The 25,919-nt window shown below is 38.7% G+C and overlaps 1 protein-coding gene across 1 annotated transcript; it reads right to left on the bottom strand.

The window, feature by feature from the left end:
- Positions 1-3,689: 3,689 nt before the first annotated feature.
- Positions 3,690-24,423, bottom strand: sgms1a (sphingomyelin synthase 1a). The gene is made up of 6 exons (XM_023299021.3): positions 24,264-24,423; positions 10,197-11,072; positions 9,967-10,084; positions 8,536-8,689; positions 7,549-7,715; positions 3,690-6,166 (listed from the first exon to the last, which is right to left on the bottom strand). Exons 2-6 carry the CDS (start codon positions 10,808-10,810, stop codon positions 5,993-5,995), a joined length of 1,227 nt encoding a protein of 408 aa, XP_023154789.1. The 5' UTR covers positions 10,811-11,072; positions 24,264-24,423; the 3' UTR covers positions 3,690-5,992.
- Between the last annotated feature and the right edge of the window lie 1,496 nt (positions 24,424-25,919).

Below are 25,919 nucleotides of genomic sequence, written 5' to 3'. Positions count from 1 at the left end.
AGGCAACACTCCAGAGGTGACACAAACCCTCTAGCAACAGTTGATCTAATTAGTTTTGTTTGGATCTCTTGCTTCCCTGGAGGCTGCTGTGGTCAGAATCCACGATGATCAGTACTGGATTGATCCTTTGATAATCTGCAGGATATTTTTTTTTTTTCTCGGTTATGTTTATTTTGAGTTCAAAGAGAATGTTCACGACTTCGTTCCTTCAGTGAAATTGGGTGAAAGTCAAAAGCTACTTTTGGAAAGTCTACATTCTCAGTCAGCTTGTTACTGGGAGAAATGGTGGTCCAGCATGACTTTTCTGAGAAAGTTCAGACGTAGTTGGTTGTTTCACGTGAGACATTTCAGTTTTTTATAGTCACTGGCTGTAAATTAATCCGAAAAAAAGGGGACGGTTTATGTGCACCGATCATTTTACAAAGCCCCACAGGGGTGACGTGGTTGAAAGAAAATATTCCGGCCCTCAGTGGAGCCAAGATCAGGAAGTTTAGCAATCCATGTGTAGAGTTTATTGATGCATTCTCATCTAAATATTTATTTCTGTCTTATGACTCCTGTGGTGCGCCGTAGAATGTAGCAGCGTTTGAGCAATGTGACGTGGTTGTTGGATCTGATCAGCATACAATCCTGTTGACGCAGATGTTCGTAATTTAGCTGTCATTTTTACACATGCAGAAACTAATATTCAGTATTTCAAGCAAATAACTTCCAGGTGCTTTAGAAAGATTGCATTTCAAATCATTTTAAGTTCATTTAGCTTAGAAACTAAGTCCCTATGCTGCCTTAAAAATGTGAATTAACTGCACTTCACATGTTTAATTAGTTCAAAGTCATCTTAAGAGTTATGAAACTAAAATTAGATGAGTTAAATTATCTGAACCTGGCAAAACAAGTTCAGTAACCTCAAGATAAGAAGTTCAATCAATTACAAGTTTGTTGCAGACTGATTTAATCCTATTTTACATTTTCTAAGTTCAAAGAGTTTCTTCTTCATTAAAAACTGAAAACTTACAACTTCAGCTCTTGAAGCTATTTTTTACCAGAGTCAGTACAAATATGATCTAAAAGGCTGTTCCGGGTTACTATGAGATGAATGATGAGTCTGAGGGTGTTGGGTTGAATTCAATACTAACTTTTGTCATAGATAGGACTGTTTTGATTATTATGAAATGAAACAGCCACAACAAAGATCCATAGCAAGTTTGTCTGACTGTCTTTTCAAAGTACTAAAAACAAGAACCTCTGGATCAATATACAATTGCAGGACTTTTTGTACCATAGTTGACAGGTATTATATTTGATGTTTTTGCTGTTTTCAGGCCTAAAATCAACATGGCCGCCTATAACCAAACACCATATGGCATTTGAAGAGAAAGATTCTTCTAAAATATTATAAATACAATTGAAATTGAAAGTTATTCAAAAAGATATTATAGTAAACCTGTTGACATGCGCACACTTGACTCACACACTACTTTATTTTAAATAACTCAGAAAGCCTTGGAGTCTGGCCAGTCCTTTCTTCAGGAGGAAATGACATCATGTGGAGCAGGTCATGTGATCTGAAAATAACACACTTCCTTGAGAGGTGTTTTTGAAATGGGTAAATTAGTTGAAAGTGATTTCACAGATATAATTTGTTATTTTCCATATAAAATTTGATATATTGCCAAAAAAGAAATATCTGTCATGATTATCTCAACTTAATAAAAAGAACACAATCAAAAAATTTTTTGAATAATTTCATTTAATTAATGTTTAGTTAATTAGAAGGTGGTTGTTAAATTCGGACGGTTATCTAGTTGACATTTTTAGTGATACCCAGTCTTTTTTTTTTATTAATAAGTGATTGCTTCCAAAATAAATGAGAATAATTCTGGAATTTGTAAAGACATGATCATAATGAATGTGTATGTATGTGTATGTATGTGTATATATGTATATATATGTATATATATATATATATATATATATATATATATACATATGTATATATATATATATATATATACATATATATATATATATATATATATATATATATATATATATATATACATACATATATTTATATATATATATATAAATAAAATAAATATATATATATATACATATACATATATACTCATATCTATACACATATATATACTCATCTATACACATATATATACACATATATGTATAATTTTTAATAAATTTGTAAAGACATGATCATAATGAATGTGTATGTATGTGTATATATGTGTATATATGCATATATGTGTATATATGTGTATATATATATATACACACACATATATATACATATATATACATACACATATATATATATACTCATCTATACACATATATACACATATATGTATAATTTTTTATAAATATGTAAAGACATGATCATGAATCTGTATGTATGTATATATGTATGTATGTGTATATATATATATATATATATATATACATATATATATATACATACATGCACACATATATGTATTTATACATACATATACATATATACACACATATATACTCATATATATACACACATATATATATATACACACACACACACGTATAATTTTTAATAAAAATGTATCCCAAGGACTTCAAAAGTCCTTCAATTATATATCGACCCCTCTGAAGAGTTTTAACTTTCTGCTTATATGCTAGCTTTGTTTCTTAAAAACATAATTCATACTTCCATTCATTTCATTGATCAAAAAGTCTTGTTTTGAGGATTTTCAGTGAGGAGAAAAATTGATATTTTAAGTTCAATTAAGCAGAAATGAGCTAAACCGATATTTACATTAAGTAAACTAGAAAAGATGAGTTGATTTGACTAAATTCCTTGGTGTTTTACAGTGTAGTCATGAACCTACGTAAGGCTCACCACCTCAATCTGCAGCTCCCATCAGTTTTACAGAGCTTCATATCTAGTCTCAGTTGATTATTCAACTTTTAATCCACTTTTCTAGTTTACTCTCACAGCTGTCATAATTTCTAAGATAAAGCAGGCAGGATTTAGGTGTTTCTTGAGGTGCCTAAAAAGACACCTACAGAAACCCATTTTCTCCAAAAACAGACTTTAAAAAGCATAAACTTTGGATTTTCATTTATCAGGTGCAAAGAAACACAACAAATGAATAACCGTTTCTCTGCAGCTGCTAGATGTGTAACCAAGCAACTCTTCATTAACAAGTTTTGCCTTTTAAACTGATGATACACCACTGTTGTGACCTGTTTCACAGCCCCAATTGGCTGAAGATTTAAGTGCAAGTGTGTGTAGGTGGTTTGTGTTTATTCAAAGAGGCTCAGATTACTGAACTGGCTGACTATAAACAGCTGGGAGGACGAGCGGAGAAGTTAGAGGGAGACTCCAGCATTGAAACATGAGCAGGACATGTTTGAAAGCTTAGCGAGAGGCCTAGAATGAGCAAATGGAGGAAATAACTGTCAGACGTCTTGAAGTCCACAAATATAAACTGGAAGACAAAACACATTGTGAAAGGAGAGGCCAGCCCTCATTTCTATTAATACAGCTCAACGTGTCCACCTGCTGGCTGTTAGTGGCTCTGGCATGACATCATCGTTTTGCACGATGAGTTGACACGATGAGAATCTAATCTGATTCAAGAACAACAGACCATCGGTTTACCAGTAAAGAAAGAGATCGACGGTAAATGAAATGCATTATAGTAAAATGTTTTATTCAAAAACATCCCAAGTAGAATCCTTTATCATATCTTACAAACATCTGGTATACGCACAAAAAAGGGACAAAGAGGGTGAGAAGTTTACAGAGAAATGTACAAGAAAACAGACGTTCATTTCTTGTAGACAAAAACAAAAATAAAATAACTTGATTGGCAAACTAGAAGACAAACATTAAATCCCACCTTCATCCTTATCAAAGCCCTCAGATATTAAGAGAGCCATGTTTCAATCAAACGTCATCGTAAATATGGCCATAAGTGAGGAACCTCCTGTGCTCTTACGAACTGACAATTGTTGTAAAAGTGAAATGACTGGACGATGCTACAGGAAGGAGGTTGAGCCTGGACTATTATTTTTCTCAAACATTAAGACTCCTGTTGGCATCAAAAGCTTTTAAAATACTGTTTTCTGGCCCCCTTCCTTTGATTAAAGATCACGTCATCACTGTTATTTAGTTGGAAATTGTAGAATTAAAGATTAGTGCAGTTTTTCATCAGAGCTAACTAAATTCAGTCTGAAAAAAGTTTCACATAATGAGTTAAATCTTTCCCTATACATGAACTTGTGTAATACTTGCTCTTTACAGTTCAGTCATAATTACACAACAACAAAAAAAAGTCATCGTATACATGATTAGGATCAATGTGGACGCATTTTCACATTCATGGAAATCAATGTTTGCACACTCATGGCCAAATGTGTCACCAGCTCTGTGCATCATGGTTCAGCTTGCTCCCCACAAACAAGTTCCATATCGTATGTTTGCTACTTCTAGAGAGAAGATTGTTTTGGCATTGCACTTCAGGAGACACTGCATACAGAAGATACACCATCTTCAAACTGTAGAATAGCAGCTTGACTCAGTACAAGAAAAAAAACCAAAACGATAAAAGTACGAAGAGATTCAGACAGACAGTTTCAGACGCTTTGCCTGAAGCTTCTGTTTTCACAACTTTGACATCTAATTAGCTCAAGATAAGTGTCACATTGAACACTTTCCTCTCCATCTCATCAACAAGGAGGTTACAAAACAAGACAGTGATGAGGTTAATTCTGATTTCAAACAGGGAATCTATGTGGGGAACAAGAGAAAGGTTCATTATCTCCTGAGCAAGAGATGCTGCAATGACATGTCCAGGTCCAGAATAACTTAACTCTGCACCTTGGAGACATTTCTTGTCCAATTAGGCAGTGATGTTTGCAGATGATGTTGTGGTAGAAAGTAAAAATGATCAGACATGGTGATGCCCACAGGCAACTTAGCATGAGTGATCAGGCTTTGAACGTGGCTGGTGTTGGTTAAAAGACTGACTGGTAGAAATGAAATGCTACAGCTGAAAAAACAAACAAAAAAAATACAATTAACAGTCATTTTCTCTGTTAGAACTGCATTGACCAACTAAGCACAAACTGACATCATAAAGCATCGACAAACAAACGGGACATTTCACTCACTGCGCTTAATTTTGGGAAGACCAATCTTCTGGTAAGGCTGGCGTAGTTTTATACATTCATGGGAACGAGACTGTGACCGTGCCGCGGTACGAGGTGGTACCGTGGCAGAGAGACACAAGACATATAGTACTTGAACTGTTTTACAATCAAGCTAAGGAAGGCACTGGAATAACGTTATACCACATTAGATTCTTATGCTTTCAGTTATTCATCTTGAAAAAGATAAAAATCTAAAAATCTTTTGTTGGACATCATTTGCTTTTGAAAAATAAAGTTTGACATATTTAGAAAAATTATTTTTTGCACCTTTGACTCATTATAGCAAGGACAGTTTACAAAACGTAAGTTGCTATAAAAAAAAACAAAAGAAAATGCTTATGGCATTTTGGTTCTCAAATAAGCATCTGATTGACCCTATTTGCACTAAAATCTAAGAACATGAAGACATCACTTATGGTTTTTTTGTGCTGTGAGGGGAAAAAGTATTCGAGTCCTGTTCAATTAAAAAAAAAAAAAAAAGTTTTGAGTTTTAGAAGTTTGTTGAAATGCTTTGTAGATCTGCTACAAAATAGTAAACTTATGCGGCCTATGAAGAGGAAACTAAACAAATAAATTAGTGCTTTGTGTTGACATATACTACCAGAGAAGAAAGAGGACGAGAAAAAAAAATACTAGGTGGGTCACAGTGCTACCCATTTGGAAGGGATGCGTTTGTTACTAGGGGTGAAGGGACAGCGCTACATTGAACAGTGCCATGTTCCTTGGATAAAAACAGCACTTATGGAAGTCACAGTCCTTGCCTGCTTTAACATGACAGGGGTCACTGGATGTCCAGTTTGCTGTACTTCACGCCGCGGTTCCACTGCAACGCTCGCAATGAAAACGGCAGCTGATAGTTCCGGGGGACCATGCCGGTCACGTTCTCTTCAAAGTACTGGAAAAGTCTATACCACCACACCCGAGAGAACGGGTTGCTTTGTGACGTCTCCTTCAGCTGAAACACAACAAAAGACACAAATACTTAATTTCTGCTGAAATTTGCCTACATTTAACACTGTGCAAGTTGCGCTTTCTGTTAACAAATGCTTTGAAATGGAGTCTTATACACACATGGAAAAACAAAACTTTGGTTACAACCAGACACAAATTTGTGTATTTTGTTAATTCAAAAAGCCACTACTTGAAAATTCAGCATAGCTTTTGTTGCCAATAATACCACAAAATCCTCCCTCACTGTTTTACAGCAGGACTTTTAAAACAATCAGATATTATAGGAATCGTCGATCAATCTGGGAGGTATGCTTGTTTGCAGTCTTGCCAAAATTAGATGAGATAACCGACACCACTTGTGTCTATAGAGTACATACAAAGCTGCAATTGGCAGCCAACTGGCTTTGCACAGACTGGAAACAGGGGCCAACGGTGTCCAAAAATCTGCCGACAAGAACCTCTAAGGCTGAGTGTATTTCATAATGTTGCATAACGATACATACGGCACACTTTATATTATATAATGGATGCACAGTGATGCCACTTGATGAACACAGACTTTTAAGAATTAAATCATTCTACATAGAAAACAAACTGGTACATATAAGGGCTGATCAAAAATTACTACAGCTGTTTGTGGTGCACGTGCATGGACGTAACTGTCATGAGTCTGGATGTCATGTGACACCATGGTATCAACAGTGGGACCTGTGTTACACATGTTTTATGACCACTGGTAGGTGCACATATGTGATCTCTCCATAGACTGCAAACATCACTTTCTGTGTCAAGCAACAGCTGGGAAGAGCCAAGATGAACGTGGAACATCTGTACAGGTGATTTATTGGTGTCATTTTAATCAACTTTCATACTGTAGCTTTATGAAAACATCATCTGTCATGTACATAGTAGGGCTGAAGAATTAATCTCAAATCAACACTAAAGTTTTAGGTGATGCAATTAGGTAATTACAAAGGCTGCAATTAAAGATATGCATTATACACTGCATCTGATCCTGTGTTTAAACGGTTGTGTCAGTCGTTTTTACAGATTCCCACATCCTAATTGTGTGATAGTCACACATTTGATGGTATCTCAAATGGCAATGTTCCATCATATGTTTTAAATCTACTACAGTATAGATATTGAAGTAAAGCTTGACTTTTAAAAAATCATATCACACTGCAAAAGCCAAAGCATCTGTTAGAAAACTTTAAATTAGACATGTCCTTCAATTTGTTCAGGCCCAGTAAATACTTTACGTAACTTAGGTACTTAATGTTTGTAAGGTAAAAAGCACGAGGAATATCAAATAAAATGGATCTATTTTCACCTGCTTTTAACTTTTAACTAACTCAAAAATCTAGCATCACATGTTGCACTGACCTGCTGGTTGGCCATAGTGTGGTACCACCAGAAGAGACGTGTAGTAATAAAGTATGCCACGACCACATCCACAGTGTAGTGGTCATGGGCCAGAAGGATACAGAAAATCCCCACGGCACTCAAAGTCCAGCAAAACCAGTGGTACCACCAGAACCGCCTGGGAGAATCTGTCAATAACAAAAAACACATAAAACAAACTTAACACAACAACTCCAGAAAGAAGTGAAATCTAATCCCAACTTGTTAGTTTATCAGCCACTGATGTTTGTACATGACTTTGGACTAAATGAGCCACTGGGGCCAGCGAGTGTCAGCTAGTGGCTATGAGCAGCTGTGGTCCTAAGAGTCATGCTTCAGCAGTAATGCTACTCAAAGCCTTTCTCCTTTTCACCACTAGATGTCACTACTGTATCGTTCAGACACAAAGCATTGCAGTGTTGTGTGATGCAAGAAGCAACTTTTCAACTCAAGTTTTCCTTAGAAATCCTGAGTCTTCACAATTCAACCAAGCGACCAAAATGCTACAACTTCTCATCCACACGCTGACTTAGTGGCGAACTAAGAGGGTGGGTAAACCAAAATACGTTAGATAACGGAAATGCCTGCTGTGCTGAGGAACAGAAAATGTGATTATGTAACAGTGCAATGTCTTAACACGCTGAGACGAACATGTTATAAGACATGTGGACAGTGCAGAACTTCCTTTATATTTTCTTTGCATCTGGATCTCCTGACAATTTAGAGAAGTGCTGCAAAAGCTAGTAACATACCGAAGCTGCTAAAAGCAAAAAGTAATCAAAGTTTAGGCCACTTTTACTTGCCAATATTTTCTAACGTTGTGACATAAGTGACATCCATACATACACTCTTGGTCTTCAACAAATTATTACTGCGTATGTGGCTTGTCAAAATGAAATATTGCACGCTAGTAAACCACTTTCCTATACATTCTTACTTCAACTATCCTCTAGACACAGTGGAACTTACACTCTTTGATGAAGAGGTATGTTAGCGTTAACATGACGGTGTGGCCACTATATAGATAATCGCCACACATGGTGTGTGAACCTGTGATGGACAGGCCCCCACCAGCAATCATTTTCATTACTCTCCTCATCTGTGCCTCCCAGTTCCCGAGAAGCTGAAAGAAAAACCAGAGTCATAATTCAATTTTAGATTATGAATGCAGGTATAATAACTGAAAATCTTACTGCTGCCTTTTAAAGAAACAGTAGAACATAAAAGAGAGAGATCAAATACAGCAGCATAGCATAAACAAATCCAACAGGTGTGTTTAGTTCTTCATGGTATAGGTGCCAGCAGCTACTATTAAAGTTTCCATCGAGTCTGGATTCATCCGTGCAGCCATGCATCGCCTTTAAATTACTTTTCCACTGCTTTGAGAACAATTTACACTGCATGTGCATTTTTTTCCCCTTCCATGTCACTTTTCTACAGAAGTTGTGAAAGGTGATCTCATCAGAGGAGTTCAAATAGTGTACACAGTAGTTCAAATAGTGTATAACACTTGATTGTAAGTGAAGCTCCTGCATTCAAAGTTTTAGTGAAACTAATATAAAGTAATAGCAGCAAATTGCAGCAAGCACTGTAATGCTGCAAGGTATTCAAATGTATCAAAATGCATACCAATGTATACGTTTATACAGATTTCTTTATTATTTGATTTACTTTTAAGACTGACTTCCACTGACTTACAATGTGGGTTATCATTTAAATTTGCAGATCCACAGAAGGAGGAGAGGCAGCATCCTTAAAGACCAGCAAAAATGAGGGTGAGGCAGATCAAGGTGGAAGCACACAAAGCATGTCTGATGTCTTAACTCTCATGTTCCCCAAGCATATCAACATGTCTTATGCAATGCTATTTTTCCCTATCCTTACACAATGAGGGTTTTTGCAACAGTTGGTGCTTCATAGTGGCTTTTTGAGTGGGTACTCATATTGCTAGTGCTCCAGTAGCACACATCTGAAACAAAGTCATGAAAACTACAGTGTTACACAAGCTAGAGATGGATACGCATCATCCGCTTTCACTGGGGTTATCTAACTTTTTTATGAACAAGCGCAAATAATATTTGCACAGAGGCTTCAAACAAAAGGATGTGAAACTGCTTCCTGGCAGAACATTTGCAATATCATTTGATCGAAACTATAAAAAAAAAGTGAAGTCACCACTTCAAGTTCCTCTTACAAACAAAAAACAAACCAAAAAAACAATGCACTGGCACACATCACATCGTAAAATCAGTAGAGAGCACTCAGAGGGTTTCAGGTACAAGATTTCATTGTTTGATCACTATACTCATTACAAACGCATTTGTTCTAAACAAGAAGGAAGGCATTCATGCTCAACTAGCCTACAATGGTGCCAGAAATAAAAATGTGACTGTATCATACCTTTGGAGAGCATTTAAAGTGCATCCCAGGAACAGGCAGAGTCGTGATGTACATTGTAATACACCGGTACATATAGAGTGTGCCAACAATGAAAAAGAACCGCCTGCCTATAATTGACCTAGAAAGAAAAAATGACAAAGAAAATTAATTATATAGCAGAGCAATATATTATCTATACATATATTTTGAATGACTAAACTCCACGCTAAACTGCAAGACAATGACTCTACCTGTGCTTGAGTAGAATCCATTGTATCAGCCACAGTGCCACCAGCAACATGCCATTAATCTCACAGATGGAGAAGGCCCATTCCACCCTGTCAAACAGGTCGAAAAACTTATCGGGCAGTGGTGGAGTATGCTCCTTTGGTGGTACTCTCTCATGGACCACTGAAATTACAATAGTAGTGGTAACAAAGCACACCACTGCGTAGACAAACGCTACGCCCGTCTTCCCCCACTCAGCAGGGAACGAGGATCGCGTGGATTCCATTGTAGGCATGGGGATGTGAATCATCTCCATCCTGTGGTCCTTCATCCCCAACATGCCATTTCTCTGGGGTTTGGTAGTTCCGTTGGGTAGTCCACCAACGTGCCCGTTTGCGTGGCCATTTTTGTGAGCCTCGATATGAGTCTCTATCCGTAGCGTCTCCAGTCGCTCCAACAGTTGCTGTCCGCCGTCAGACGACACCAGCGAAAGAGGAGGCTTCTGGAAATCTGCCTCGGTGAGCCCGAGCAGAGCAGGGCCGTCTATCTGATGGAGGAAATCTATGTACTCTGGCATCCCCTCCTTGCTCAGCCAATTAGAGACATCCTCTTCTGACCATGCTGCCACCTTCTTCATCTTGACCAGGGAGCAATATGGAGGATTAGGAGGGTCCTCAGGCTAGAGGGCGAGGTCCACAAGAGGTTAGGCTGTCTATGGGGCACTGGTAGGTCCTCTCCAGTTTTGGCACATGGTGGGTCTAGCACCCCGAGGGAGCCCAGCCTCCTCTTTAGGTGATGAAGAAGGAAAAAAAAGGCAGCCGGTTCTCTCAGGGTTAAAGAAGATCGGTGAAGGACGGCGGCTTTCCTCAGTTCATCAGCTTTTTCCACACACTGCACCCCTGGTAACGGAAAAACAAAATGCTGTGAATCAGAATGCAGTCATGACAATAATATCCCCTTCCAGATATTTCTTTCCTACAGAAGACAATTATAAAGCATGACTCATGATGCTAGTGCTCACTACCACGTTAATCTCCACAGATTTACTGGGTGTAGTCCTGGACCGGATGCCTGGCCTGGAAGACCATGTGTTCACTCTGATTGAGTGAGAGTGGCACAGGTTGTCTTGCCAACTCAGAAATACTGGAAATCACTGATCAAACCACTTAAGGTCAATTTCAGACATGAAACAATAAATGAATAATTCACATCATTCTAATTTTTTTTTTACAGCAGCAGCAACAGTATGAGGACTTGGTCGATGAGCTGCTTTCTCCTCTTTGATTCTTGCTGCAGGGAAACCTTTCAGGTATCTGTGGCAACATCCTAAGTGGACGAGCTCTTTTATACATCTCCCTTCTCTCCGCTAAGAAAGAGTCAAAATACACAAGCATGGTACGTGATATTTTTGAATTACACATGTAAAAGGGATTCTGGTTCAAAACCACTATTATTATTATTATTATTATACAACCGATCACACAGATCTGAGGTGAATATAAAGCCAGAGAAAGTGATGGATGGGAGATGAAAAGAAAACATGTACAGTGAGGCAGTGATTCATCATTCATTTGATAAGCAAAACAGACAGGGCCGATACACAGATAAATCTTAATTTCTACAGTTTGATGGAGTAGTCTGTCAAGTCAGCTGGCCAAGTAATTTAGGTTACTTAACCAATTTATCACTCAAGGCAAAAAATGCTACGAAAGAAACTCCTACACTGGAAGAAAACAGGCCTCCAAGCTTCAGCCAAAACTTAGCAACAACAAGGAGATGAACTCACACATCTGCTACATATCATTCGTTTGTTTATAGACCGCGATGTCGGTGGTGGACACAGGGCGGCCCTGTTTGTGTTTGGGGGGGGGGGGGGTGCAACGTACAGCTGGAGACAAGTTTTGATCTACAGCATGGATAGGAGGAAAACGTTTGGATAGAGGAGGGAGGGTACACGGGACAGGCCGCAAAGAGGAACTCATAAATCAGAGTGAAGGTCGGGGCTGAGCATTAAGTCAGCCCCACCCCTGTCAAGAGGGCAGTCAGCCAGCAGTCATCAAGCCCCGACACAGCAAGCTCAGCTCAGGCCAACAGCAACTAAATACACTGGCAGGCTGAACAGTTGGCAGGACAACAAACTGCACATCAGTACCTCATCTCACCTCGACTCTGCTCAGAGGCCTGTTCATTTAGGCCACAAAAATAGGGCCAAATAAACAGGTAGAAAGCTGGGTTGTCTACAATTCTAACAACACCTTGTGTCAGATTTGTCTCTGCAGAGGTCTGATGAACAATATGACCTAATACCCTCATGATTTTAACGTAACATACAAGCATTAAAGAACAAGTGTGAAAATAAACACATGGATAACATGCAAACAGCACAGCGTGACCCTGGCTATTACACCAGCTACGTGACAGCCCAGCTGTGTTCCTTCACATAGTCTGAAGAGAGCAAAGGAAAGCAGCATTTAGAAGAGATAAAGAGAAATGCAGTGTAACAAACAGCAGTTACATCAATCTGTTAACAGTTTAAAACTCAGACACATCAGAGATTAAGCTGTAGCTGAGTCAGCTTTGTGCTGAGGACCTTTGGTCTACGAATCAGCTTACAGCTTGCGAAAAATAATCTCATTCAACTGAATAAGGCAATGGGGAAAACAAACCAATTCCATAACAGATAAAGTAGCTTATAAGCATGCATTTAAATAAAATATTTGGATAAAAGAGGGCTTTGAACTTTAAAAGTAGCCATGTTTTGTAACTTGTAATTTGCATGAGAATATGCAAATCTATTCTGATTTTGAACTGAGATAAGGGACAAAAATGCTTCTGAGCTGTTATTCCCTTCTCTCAGAAAAGACTTAAAAGTGCAGAAAAAGTACCTGGGGTGCATATGTAAGCGCTAAATTACATGTCATGGAAAATCGTTGGCCAAAAAGCAGGCTTAAATAACATTTTCTGCCAGAATTGCAACAGAAGTGAGGCTACTGGGACAATATCGTTTGAGGGCAAGGAACTACAAAAACAGAGGAAGGTCTCAAAAAGACACTGAAGCTTCTCCTTGGACAAAAGACCTTGAAAGGCTACATTTCCCCTAAGAACAACACCAGAGGAAGACAACTCAGGAGGGAAAGTCTATTACGGCCAGTGCTGATGAAGCACAAAAATCTTGTATTTTCAGCATAAAGGTTTGTGTTTACAGAGTTCAGTCTTCTTGTCATATGTTTACTTAATGAAGGCCAACTGCTCCTCACAGCACTGACATCAGTCAGTTAGCTGTGGATGTTTAAGGTGTTGAGGGAAGTGAAGTATGTTTAACTAATCACAAAAACAAACAAGTCACATGCTCACCATTACACAAAGACACGCGTAAGGTTTATAGAGTGACAAGGCTTTATCTTGATACTGCTCATAAAAGCAGCATGGAAATCACACCTACTGAAGTGATAAATCCATTAACTGGGTGTCTAAGTAGATCAATAAAGAGGAGGGAACTGTATTGATGCAGACAGCACACATAAGAATTTGATTTAACAAGGTTCGCGTATAGTCTCCGCCGTTGCCTTTTTCCTTTAATCGTGCAAATACAACTGCTACAAGACAGCGAAAGTGAATACCTGTCCAAAGACATTTACACTATAAACTGCTTCACAATCATCATTTCAAGGTCTCCTAACTTTGCCACCCTTCAAATCATTATTTACTCGAAAACGTGTTTTTCAGCATGTTGCTTCTCCATATTCATAAAATTGGGTCTGGTCTACCAGCAGTTAAGCAGCCACCTTCCTGACTTAAGATTACAAGAGCTTGTGGCTGTACAAAATAAGAGATTCACACCTAATTCACACCAGGAAGCCAGTGAGAAAGAAGGCACGGTTTGACCTTCTCTCTCTGGTTCTTCTCATTATTAATGATGCAACTATTGTCACTTTTCAAGAGAACTGCTAAGCGCAACAGTATGATGTCTAAAATGGTCTCATATTGCAACAATATCATGTCTCTTCCCTTTTTAGTACAGTTAACTTCTCCCTCCACGTGGCTGTGCGGATCAGGTGTTAGCACGTTGCACAACACACTTCTTTTCTTTTGAGCCTTCAGCCACCGTACCATCCAGACCAATCCTGCCAGTAAAGAACTGAAGCAGCGAACAACCAGATCTTTGCCAATGGGCGACATAGCTGTGAAGACTTACTGAGCCTGTCTGCTTTAGTGTTTGGAGTTCAGCATGATGGGTAAAACTTTGGCTAGCTACACCAAAAACTGAGAACTGGTTGAGGCTGATTATGCACTGCTGGCTTCTTCGACTCTCAAGTGAATAATTTATCGTTGTTAAACAGCTATAATTGTACCAGCCTGGTTCAGAGGAAACCGACACAAGAGAAAAACATCCCTATCAAAGAGGAACAGACCGCCAGAAGCATCTGGGTGGCGAGTTAAAAAAATAGGGGGGCAAAGATCACACCTTGTTTGTTGTCACGACTTCCTCCTTTTTTAACATATATCTCTATCACACGTATCATATCAAGCGGAAATGCCAGCGCGGACTTAAAAACCAATATAAACAGGAACAACAAACTAAACGCAAAGCGAGGAGCAAGCCAGCTAGACAGGCTGAGCTCACCAAAAAACACTAATAAATAAAGTAGGACCGTATCACAGTCAGATTAAAACATAACTGCTTCTACTTCATGCAGTAAATCTTTCCCTTCTGAAAGTTTGGTGGGGCCGGAGGGAGGGGAAAGGAGGCGGGGTTGGGTGGTTTAGCACAAGGCAGTACATATGACATCACCAGAAAAAGATCCCATCCAGGAGTAACAATATGTCAAGCTGACACAAACATAAACACACCAACCGGAGCCCATGTTTAGGCAGCCAAGAGTGGGAACAAATGACTCTGAACGGCCTTTCACAGATGTGGAGAGTCATTTTAGATTGGGTATAACAACGAACAAATGCCGAAATCCTCAGTGGCTCTGCTACAAATATCATCCAGACATTCACTAATTAAACATTTACAAGGGTAAATAGCAGGCTGGATACTCTCATGATATCACTAAGCTCTAGAGTTCTTTTTTTCCCCCTGTTGAGCATCCATTTATACACTTTTCAAAATACCTGACCTGAATTTGAGCTTCAAGTGGCATCTGCGTTGTACAGTTTATCACTCACTGTTATGTGTTCCTAAATGCCCTCCTCTCATTTCATCTGCTGCACCACGCTGGCCTCGGTGGGGAGGAAAATTGTTTCTCTGACCTATCGTCACCTTCCGTCTTTGAGTTTCCACCTCTTCCGTCGGTCTCCTCGATGCTTGTGTGATCAGGAGCCAACACCTATTGATTATACTTGATATCACTCTATCTCTTTCGCTGCACATTTGTTTCCTTCTGCTTTCATTCTGTGTAGTTATTTTTGGGGGGGAGCTACTGAAAAATAAACGGTTGCACCTTGTAAGAATTGAAGTCTCCTGGTGAAATGAATGGCCTTTGTCAAATTATCTGAAGTACAGACTTGAATACATTTGAGATTTGAATACAGATATACAGACTTTTACACAAGACACGCACGTAGACAGCCATGGAAATCCGACTGGCCTGAGCTGCCTTTACCAGTCTTATGTCAACTGGGTAGTTAATATCTGACAAACACAGTATGACTCTCACATAGTAATAGTCACTGAGCGTTTGGGTCCAGAAACAATCGTACGAAGGGATTTTCAAATCAGCATGTCTGTGCTTGAGCTAGAACTAAACCAAATCTCAAACCATTCCAGTGTTTCCACCAGTAACCGAACCATGTCTGCAGGGTAAAGTCATCACTCTGTAATACCGCAGATGTGAAGAAAGCTAGTATTAATGAGCAACAAAGGAAGCTTTGTGGAGAGAATAGATAAAACCCATAAATTCAACTTGATGGTCAAGTAATTCTCGTGTCTTGAGTCATTTTATTAAAGAAATAAATGTGACAACTCTGTGGTTTTATCCATTTAGTGTAATAACTTGTTGGTGTTCTTAGTCATTTCCAATTGAAAAGTGAATATTTTGAGGATTTGGACTTTGAGTTTGACTAAATCAGACACCTGCAACGGACATTATTCATTATTTTCTGTTATCTTATAGAAAAAAATTGCTTGAAGAAATTGAATGAGAAAACAATCTGTACATTAATCAATAATGAAAATATTTGCAACTTAATGAATGGCACATTAAATATATTCATACACAAATATGCTCCTCAAGTAAAGTTTCAATGAACTGGAAAGTTGCAAAGACACTGCAACAAAAGAGGAAACCTAAAAACCACGAAGCCATAAAACAGAACAATTCAAAATACTGACTAAACATATTTTCTTGCTGGATGGAAACGTACAAATAAACAGACTTGGTTACTCTGTGTTTCAGAAGATGTGACAGCTGCCAGCCATCACAGTAGATTGAGTTTTCTTTAAGTTACAACACAGAAGCAAATAAAGCAGAGCCACAAACCTAGAAAGATCAGCAACAAGTGTGAAAATTGATAAAGCATTTTAGGTTTTTCCTGCTTTTCTTTACCAGGAAATTGACACATTCATAATCTATAAAATGAAGATGTCGCTGTGAGCTTGAAGAGATTTTTCATTCACAAATTTGGAACCAAAATACATGTACAATAACAGTTTAAATCTTGGTATCAGATTTTGGAATAACACAAAGTCTAGCACAAGACTTTGTTGAAATGTATTTGTCCATTTGTGTTTTATGTGTGTTTAACTGGGAGAACTTTTAAACTTTTATCCTTTAGTGTTGACAGGCTAGCACTCTTGGTGTGTAACCAATCAGAATGGTGTAGGTGAAACGCACAGACTTTTTCTTAAAGGTTTAATCGGGTGTTTCAGTCCAGAATCACTAGTCACTGATGATATGGAACTGAAACAGCAAAAAAGGGCCACAGACCACTCCCACATACTGTTTCACGGATACTTCTCATATCTGACAGCTCAAGTTGCATTTACCATGGATGCTTGTGTGAGATACATTTGTGCAAAATGGTCTTGACATTACATAATCAACTGTGATTGTCAGTAGCATAGAAGTCATGAAATATAATGTTTCCCAGCTCTTTTTAAAAGGACGCACTGTTTGTCCTCTTCCCTGCCTTGTGTCCTTAGGGTGTCGTCTTTTTCTTTGTACACAGTTTTTGAAAGAGTAGCATCCCTTTATGTGGTGTTTTTCCATCTCATGAAGCGAACTAACAATGGGTGGACAACACGCTCTCACCTGTATCCCTTTACAACTCATATACAAACACCCAACAGACAATGTGAGGCCAATATTTAAATAACTGGGCCTGTCTTTTTGAAGTGATGGATAATATGGTTAACAATTAACTTGGTATGTCCCTGAGAATTGCACGGTAGCTCAGTCCTTGTCCAGCAATGAGTCAATATACATACACTGAGCTTTATGAAGTGTGGTGCTGTAACTCATGTTGCTGTTTCGAGAAATTGAAAGTCACCAAACAGAACCTATGTATATTAAGAAATGCCTTGGGGAAAATGACTCAATACCTAAACTTCTAGGAGGCTCAGTGATCAGCAGTACATAGCCTTTAGTTTGTCTGTTTGATGAATAACCCGCTTAGAATGCACAGTGTTTTAAAGATTAAACGGTCAGCTCAACAAACATCACAAAAAAAAAGAGATTGCTGCCACTGAACAAAAAGAATGAATTCACAATGGACTGATTCAAATAATAAAACATTTTTTTGTATGTGTGAACGTGAAGGAAACAACACAAGCACCCACCAGTGAAAAACATTTCTCTGTAGTCACAACATTAACACAAGCTGTTGCCATTTCCTTAGAGACGCCTGGATGTGTGAGCTTTGCCTATCAAACACACACACGCACCCTGACAATGATGAAATCAGCCTAGAGACAGGTAACTGTAGTGCTTCAGAGGTTTGGTCTGAAGTCACACAGACCGCCGTGGTGCTTAAAGTTTGTAAAAACTGAAAGTAGCAGTATGACAAACCTGTTTCAGCACCTGAGACAGAAGCACAGAGCAAAACGGAAACAAAGTGTGTCTCTTACAGATCACAGATAAAAAAGGAGATAACATTATTTGTGTCACATTACTCTGTATGACAAGACAGGGTACAGGTGGAAGGAAAGTACATGGTGCCTAACCCTTCAAAACCCTGGTATTTTATTACTTAACAATGTTTCCAAAGAATAATGGCCTTACAAGGGGTGCTCCTTTGGAGGTTTTGAACATGTAGCGCTATTACTCAAACAAAGGTGGCATTATTTTGATTTGCAATACTGCAACAATGAAAACAATTGTTTGAAAAGTTTCCAGGAGCTATTTCCTGGAACAAGGTGCAGGCTACTGAGAACCCTCTACAGTAAATAAATTCAAAATGTTTTAACTTGATTCAATTTAAATATCCTAATAATTTTGCAAGCCACACCTAAACTTTGAATTTGTTTCAAGGCTTAGGTTTCTATTGTCAAAAAGTAAATGTTTAATAAACTGCCTAGAGGGTGTTCACTCTGTGGCTTCCTTGAACAATACACTGCTCATTGCCTGGGGGAATAATGACCCACGACAGGGTGGATCCTTTAAATTGTCAAAAGACTGACTCCATGATGAACGGCGTATGGTGTGAACTAAACCATGTTCAGAAAGTATAGTATCTTTTTTGTGCAAACTGTTCACTGACACATGTTGTAATTAAAATGATCTACTTTTATTCCTGCGCAATATTAGTTTTTAATTTCAAACAAGACACTAAGTCCTTTGAGGAAATATAGATATGATAAAATCTACAATGGCAATAAACCTACAACAAAATGCATCAAAATCTTCATCATACAGATCTTAACAACCCTGCTATCACAGAACAACGTTGTGTATAATTTGGCAGGGACGGCTCTCTCTAAAGTCTCCGGGGAGCTGAATGGCACAACAGTCACTGGACTGCTAGGTGCTATCCGCTAATGAGAAAACCACCTGTAGCTTTATGAGTCACTGATGAGGATGTCAGGCCCTCACAGTCCCCAGAGGACCAACACACAAATTGCCGAGTGTCTCTGCTCAGCTGCATGTGGCGTAGACACATCAGACACCATATCTGGGATGCAACACAGGAGACTTGCTGTCAACAGGTTTAGCCCATCTTTTTACATATCAACAATTTGAACTACAAAGGTTTGTGGCGATGACTCTGACAGCTTGACAGACCTGCAATGACTTTGCATGCCGGGTTCAGAACATACACAACTTCCTGCTGGTTTCTGTATACTTGTTTGACTTTCACTCTTGAATTAACACTGCAGTTGAAGAATCTTGTGCTAGCACAGCAACTCCCAAAACTTGTGTCTTTCTAAGGTGTAAACTTAATGAGACTGTGAGGCATCTACCGTTTAAAACACAATAAAGTGACCTCATGACTCTACTGGCTTCGAGGTTAATACGTTTTACAAGCAGTTACTGTCACAACACACAGAGCCCTAGTTCTGTCGGAGTTTCTTTAACCTGCATGGTCTCCATAGGAAGATGCAATTAATGTACCCTTTGGATGACCTTAAAATTCAATGGCAGTACAAGAAAACCTACATTTTCTAATAAGGAAAGGAAAAAGAAAGAAAGTCCCACCCATATTATTCCATATTAATACCCTGAATAGTATTTTAAAAGCTTCCCAGACAGTGTAATTTAACAAAAAGGGACATCCAGGGGTGGTCAAAATTTCCAGTTGTTCCTGTCTTCGTCATGTTATCTAGACTTTGTACACTCACTCATTCTTAATACGAGAAAAATACACCTGGCTTAAAAAGGGTTAGGTAAGCGGAGCAGAGGCAACACCCACAACCACAGAGAAAGTTTGTATTCTCTTCATTGTCTTGTACAAACACGTACAAGATAAGAACAGCACATTAATACAACTACCCATCTGGGGACAAAAGGCTTAAAATCATTACAAGATAAGAAAATATAAACCAACTTTTAAATAAACTTTTTACGTACACATTAGCCTAGATTCACTTTGCTGCATAGAAGATGTGAATTAACATAGACTGAAGTTGCAGAAATCATCTTGTAATGTCTCTTCATTGCACTTTGGACCAACATGTTCTGATTTAAATTTTTCACACCTTTGGCAGAAGTCACACTGTCTACTCTCAGTACAACATCATGTTGATTTGTTGCATTTAAAATAAGCCAAAGTGTCCAAAAATGAGGTCAGGAGTCTACAGCAATTACACTACATAGTGGTTTGCTGCTGAAATATTGTCACACTCATGTACCTATACACCATGGGACACTTGCATAGCACAAATGGAATGCAGAGAGAAGTTACCCGAAACAAGCCAGGACAGGGAAATACCCAACTCAGGTGTAAGAAGGCTAGACAATTGCACAAAAAAAGACCTTCTCAAGCACAGCTTGTCCTAATTAAAATTCCTAACCGATACTCCCACCCATCACCCTTCACCACGTCATGTACCTGCATCATCCTGTCTGATACAGATCCTTATATACACACAATACCAAAGCAAATTGTACCGAATCATTCTAAAATCTGTGTTGCTCCTTCATTTATTCAATGGACAGCTGAGTAAAACAGCATTACACTACTTACACATTGCCCTTCTGTTCAATTATTATTAAAATTTTGATCTCATATTTTGACACAATTTCTTGTCTGAAAAACAAAAAATAGGCTAAATCAAAGTGCTACTAGCCTAGTTCTCCAAAAGATGTTGTAGGCCACAGGAAACTGGGGCATCATGTGATGATGGTACAACTTCATGTGTTTCTAATTATGGTGAGAAACAGCGCTGAAGCTATTGCATGTTGCTTCTCTGGAGGAAACCCTGCAATCAAACTATCATTGGTTGCTAACCAGTGATGATAAAACGGTGGTTTACATGCATTTTGTGCACGTATCACAATGTCAACATTTGTTTTGGCCAGTAATTCCTTCAAAAAACAAACTAGTCATTGTGATTTGCAAGGGATTTGCAAACAGGGTCAATAACAAATGTAATAGATTACTGGTTTAATCTGACAGCTTTCACTGCTTGATGCTTTGTCAAGCAAACCAACTATGGTAGGTAGATTGTTCTCCTATAAAAATCAACATTTATAATATCCGTAATGTAACTTGTTTGGCAACATTGTCACAGACTTGTCAATTCTACTATATCTTACCATTTAAGTCATAGTTAGTGGTGGTGTTGTACTGAACTGCAAAACACTGAAGTTGTGTTTCCATAAAATTGTCAATCAAACACAAATCAAACATGATTTATGATTGTTTCCAATATCTACTATGGAGCAAATAAATTACCAGGGGTAGCATCATCAGCTAGTGCAAGGTATACTATGCAGAGCTCTAATAAACAGATGGAAAAGCTGCATACAAAATCAGTTAATTGCCAACATCTATTTAAAGAAAAAAAACTGGAACAAGAAACTTAAAAAAATCTGGTCATCTACTAAAGAAAAATGGACAGAAGGCAATTGAGTATGTTGTAAATATTCTTTCACATCAGCAGGTTTTGGTCATATTTCGTGCTGAAGGGAACAAAAGAAGGGGAAACAACGGATCAGTCATGTGTCCTAAATGTCAGAATTAATTTTAATACAATGTTTCTATCTCCTATTGTGCACATTACTTCCTTTCTGATATAATATCATCTAAATTTTGTAAACGCAGATGCTATTGCAAGGCTGTTTGTATTTAACCATATTAGATTGTACAGATGAAGTGGTCAGGGAGTATATTTACCTCCTTTGTGGTCAGTGACTTAATTCTATTTGTGTCAGAAGGATAGATGGATGTTTAAATGTTGAGTCGGTTCATGGTGAAGACTTGTTGAGCTCACGTTGTCATCCATTTTCTTGGTACCTATAACATGCAAGCCTATGCACAGACCTTGCAATTATTTCAGGCAATTATTTTTCCAAAAGAAATTGACTGTAGAAACTATTAAACCAGTCTCTGTAGCCACTCTTTTTCAATTTTCATTTCTAGGTAGCTGAAATTAAAAAATATCACACATTTGTACATACATACAGCAAAAATGTTAATATTCATTCATGCATGGTAGCAAACTATGGTTAATTTTTAAGTGGCAGAGCGTATGGCTCAAGTCTACCCTGCTCAGGCAGTGGAGAAGCAATTAGTCAGGTATTAAGGGTTTATGGGCTTGACCATTACCTCAAAACACCCTGTGACTCTGACACCATAAATATGCACAGCTAACACTCCCAGTATGTCTTCAGACAGGTTGGAGACATTTAATAGAAAATCTGTTGCATGTATAGTCTTCGTTTTAGCCTGATGTCTCCCTCTCTTCTTCTCTGAGAGGCTGCATTAGTCTCATCCATCTCCCTCTGCCTGCCCTGTTGATGTATGTCTTCCCTAATTAGTCTCTCTTCTACAAAATCCAGATCAAAAATGTGCACAAGCTTGATAACTATCAAGCAATGTACAGCCGACACTAGAGAAGCAGGAGTATGAGATAGAAAAGTGTCCATGTTGTTTAAGTTCCAAATTAAAACACAAAAGTTAATGGAGCTTAGTTAATAACGAAATTGTTCAGCTCCTGCTTAAAGAAACAATGACATGAAAGAGCTTTTTCCTTCCAGAGTTTCCAGGCTGGAGTAAGTTGATAATCTAAGGTACTGCTGGTCAGTATGCTGGTTGTCTGCTGCGACAGTTTTCCCAACGCTGAACCACAGCTGTGCCTACAGAACACTCATTGTTTCCACTTAAAGACAAAAAACGCTGCTGTGCCTTGCTTGTCAAATGCACCCGTACACTGGCTTGTTCGGACTCTTACACGCTTTGCTTTGGCAACAAGGCTTTCTCTGCACAGGAGCTGGATACGGGGACAACAATAAACCCTATTTAACATTTTGCCCTGTCGACACCGACTGCAGTCACAGTGATTAAGCCTGTGAAGAGCTGCCTTCTCCCTGCTTCCTTCACACAGACATCTCCCTGTTTATTAGCACTTTCCTCTTTGGCTGATGTGTATATGACAGTCTCCAGGGCATTTCTTTGTGGCCTAAGTGGATCTTGGCAGTCATGTCTTGCTAATAAGAGAGCTTTTTTTCCTCTAACGACACAACTGTTTAAACAGATCTGTGATCAAGTTTTTCCTAAAAAGTGGAATGTGGAAAAAAAAAGACAGTGCTACATCAGGTCGCCTGCTCCGCCCTGTTTGCTCTTCAGGGAAATAAAAAAGAGGCACAAAACAGAGGTAAATGTGAGCCAGCCCGACGCGTTGAGGGAAAACCAATGTTTGTCCACCTGCAATACTCTAAGTTAATATTTACTGAAAATGAGAGACGGGGAGACAGGAATCGGCTGAAATGGTTCACCGATCCGCTGACAGTAACGTTAAGAGGCACACCTGTGAGATAGCGTTACATCAGAATCACGATTGACACAGGTGGGTTAACGTGCTAAAAACACCCATTTCATTCACATCGAGGCCTTTCCAGCCGCTGTATAGTGTGGCTTAAAGGCTTAAAGTCTGACCACCTATAAATAGATAGACAAGCTGGCGTCTTCAGTGTTTTAGCTAGCTAGCTCGCTAGCTAAAACACAGTCCACCCGGGGGTCTTGTGTTTATAGCGCGATTTGGGGAGAACTGTTAGCTACATGACTGTGTACCATAATGCTAAATTCGTATTTTAAAACCAAGAAACTGCGTTTAAAAATAACACAGAGAGAAACGTAGCGCCTCTGTCAATCATGTTGGATCGGAATTAACGATAACGGGAGATGTTTTATCGATAAAGAAAAAATGTTTCAACACAAGGCCAGTGAGCAGCATTAGTTAGCTAACGCCGTGTTTGGGAATAAATGTAATATTGAGCCGTGGTCGTGTCGCAAAGGAAAAGCAGCTTAGCGACAACACAGAGCTGTTGATCTGAGTTTGTGCCACAGCGCAGTTAACACATTAACAATTATCTCGCCACGACTTGGAGCCTCAGTGTTTACTAACCGAGCTCACACCGGGCTGAGAGCCGCTAGCTGGGGGCTCTTTTTTTCGACGAAGAGCCAGCAGAGATGTGTGGCGTGTTTACCTTTCCGTCGAAATGTTGAAGGACTTCTTTACAAATTGTGCTTGTTATCAGCGCAATGTGGTACGGATGCCTCCTCAGTACGTTCGGTGTTTTCACGGGGAGACGGTTTGTGACTGGAGAAGCGGGGAGCTCCCTTCATACCGTCACAAGTGCCGCCTTCAGGGACAAGCTGAAACCTCGGGAAGGTGGCGAACACGTCAACACCCGCACGGCAACGAAGTCATAAAATGTCGCATATAATAAATGATATGTGACATGTTGACAGTCTAAGACACACTCAGCTCACATCCAGCAACGTGTCACAACAAACCGCCCATCCACAGCGTATTTCTTCGTTTTAATTTACAAAAAGACATATTCATATACGAGTATCTCTGAGTTCGAAGCTCAAGGGGAGCACCTGAACGCATCTCCAGTGACAACTACGAGGAAAATGCAGCGTTGAACAAGAACAGACCAACCCCACTCACTCATGAGACCATCTATTGGTGAGGGGTTGACCACAAGTATTTTAAAATTGACACACTGTTTTAGAAAGTTAACCATACGTTAAAAAATAAAGCTCTAGTAGCCTAGTGCAATAATAAAAGAGGAAAAATTAGCAGCAATATGAATCTCGGTGTGCAGATTATATTTGCACACTGAGTCAGTTCTTTGTATTGATTTTGTTTTGTATCAAATGAGGAAAAGAATGGTTTCTCATAAATGTAAGGCAACATTTTCAAGAAGTTCATGAAATTGGTTTCATATTGGTTATTGTGAAACAAGGTGAGTGCAAAGGATTTAAATGCTTGTCCCCGTACGGTAAAATAAACAACTAGTAAATGCAATGAAATTCTGAGCTCACTGTGTTGCTATCCGGTGCCATGGTTCACCTATTTACATAGTGCACTCATTCAAATGAATAAAATACTGAATATACAAAGAACAGTGCAAAAAGAGTATGCACCAAATTGATTGTGCATGTGCAGTAGTGCATTTAGCTCTTTGGTGTGTGATGTGGGCAAAGGGCATTGTGGGACAAGGCAGTGGCTTGAAACTGTCAACTAGTCATATGGCCTGAGGGTAGGAAATTACCTTGATCTTTCAGGTTCTGTCAGGCAGCTAAAGTATGCAGAACAAACAGTATGATGAAATCATCCTGATACTATTCCACAGTTTATAAACGATTACACTGAAATGTATAAGATGCCCTGGATTTGTCAAAATAAAACATTTCTGACTGAACTTGTAGTCTGACCTTTACAAGGATCACTCCAACAAAACTTGATATTTTGATGCACTCAGTCTACTTTTGATACCGCTGACAAGCTTATACTGCTTGATAAGAACCCCACTGAGTACATTTTCTTCTATTGAATCTGACAGAGCTGTCACTGTGTCTACATGTTTACATCATCTACATGCCTTCCCTGACAGGAGTCTTTCACAGATTAACAGTAGATCCTTTTGTTTCATCTCTTAGTCAGTGATTGTAACATCTTTATCCAAAGATTTTGCACCATCTTTGACTCAGAACTTCAGTTTGCTAAGTAGTTGTGAGTTTTTCCAGTTCTAAATGAGATTTGCAGTCAAGATCACATATGTATGTTCTCCCAAATATTATAATTAGATTGAAAATTAATGATATATATATATATATATATATATATATAT

This window comes from Amphiprion ocellaris, chromosome 16 (genome assembly GCF_022539595.1).
Source record: "Amphiprion ocellaris isolate individual 3 ecotype Okinawa chromosome 16, ASM2253959v1, whole genome shotgun sequence".
NCBI lineage: Eukaryota > Metazoa > Chordata > Actinopteri > Pomacentridae > Amphiprion > Amphiprion ocellaris.
Note: the sequence above shows the minus strand (reverse complement) of the source record. Positions and strands in the feature narration are given on the sequence as shown.

Bases quoted from the DNA above. Each gene is read 5' to 3' on its own strand.
- sgms1a (XM_023299021.3), bottom strand. From the start codon at position 10,810: ATGAAGAAGGTGGCAGCATGGTCAGAAGAGGATGTCTCTAATTGGCTG. The intron at 7,716-8,535 runs GTAAGTTCCACT...TGTTATTGACAG, and splicing joins ATACCTCTTCATCAAAGAGT to ATTCTCCCAGGCGGTTCTGG. The intron at 6,167-7,548 runs GTCAGTGCAACA...GTTGTGTTTCAG, and splicing joins ACACTATGGCCAACCAGCAG to CTGAAGGAGACGTCACAAAG.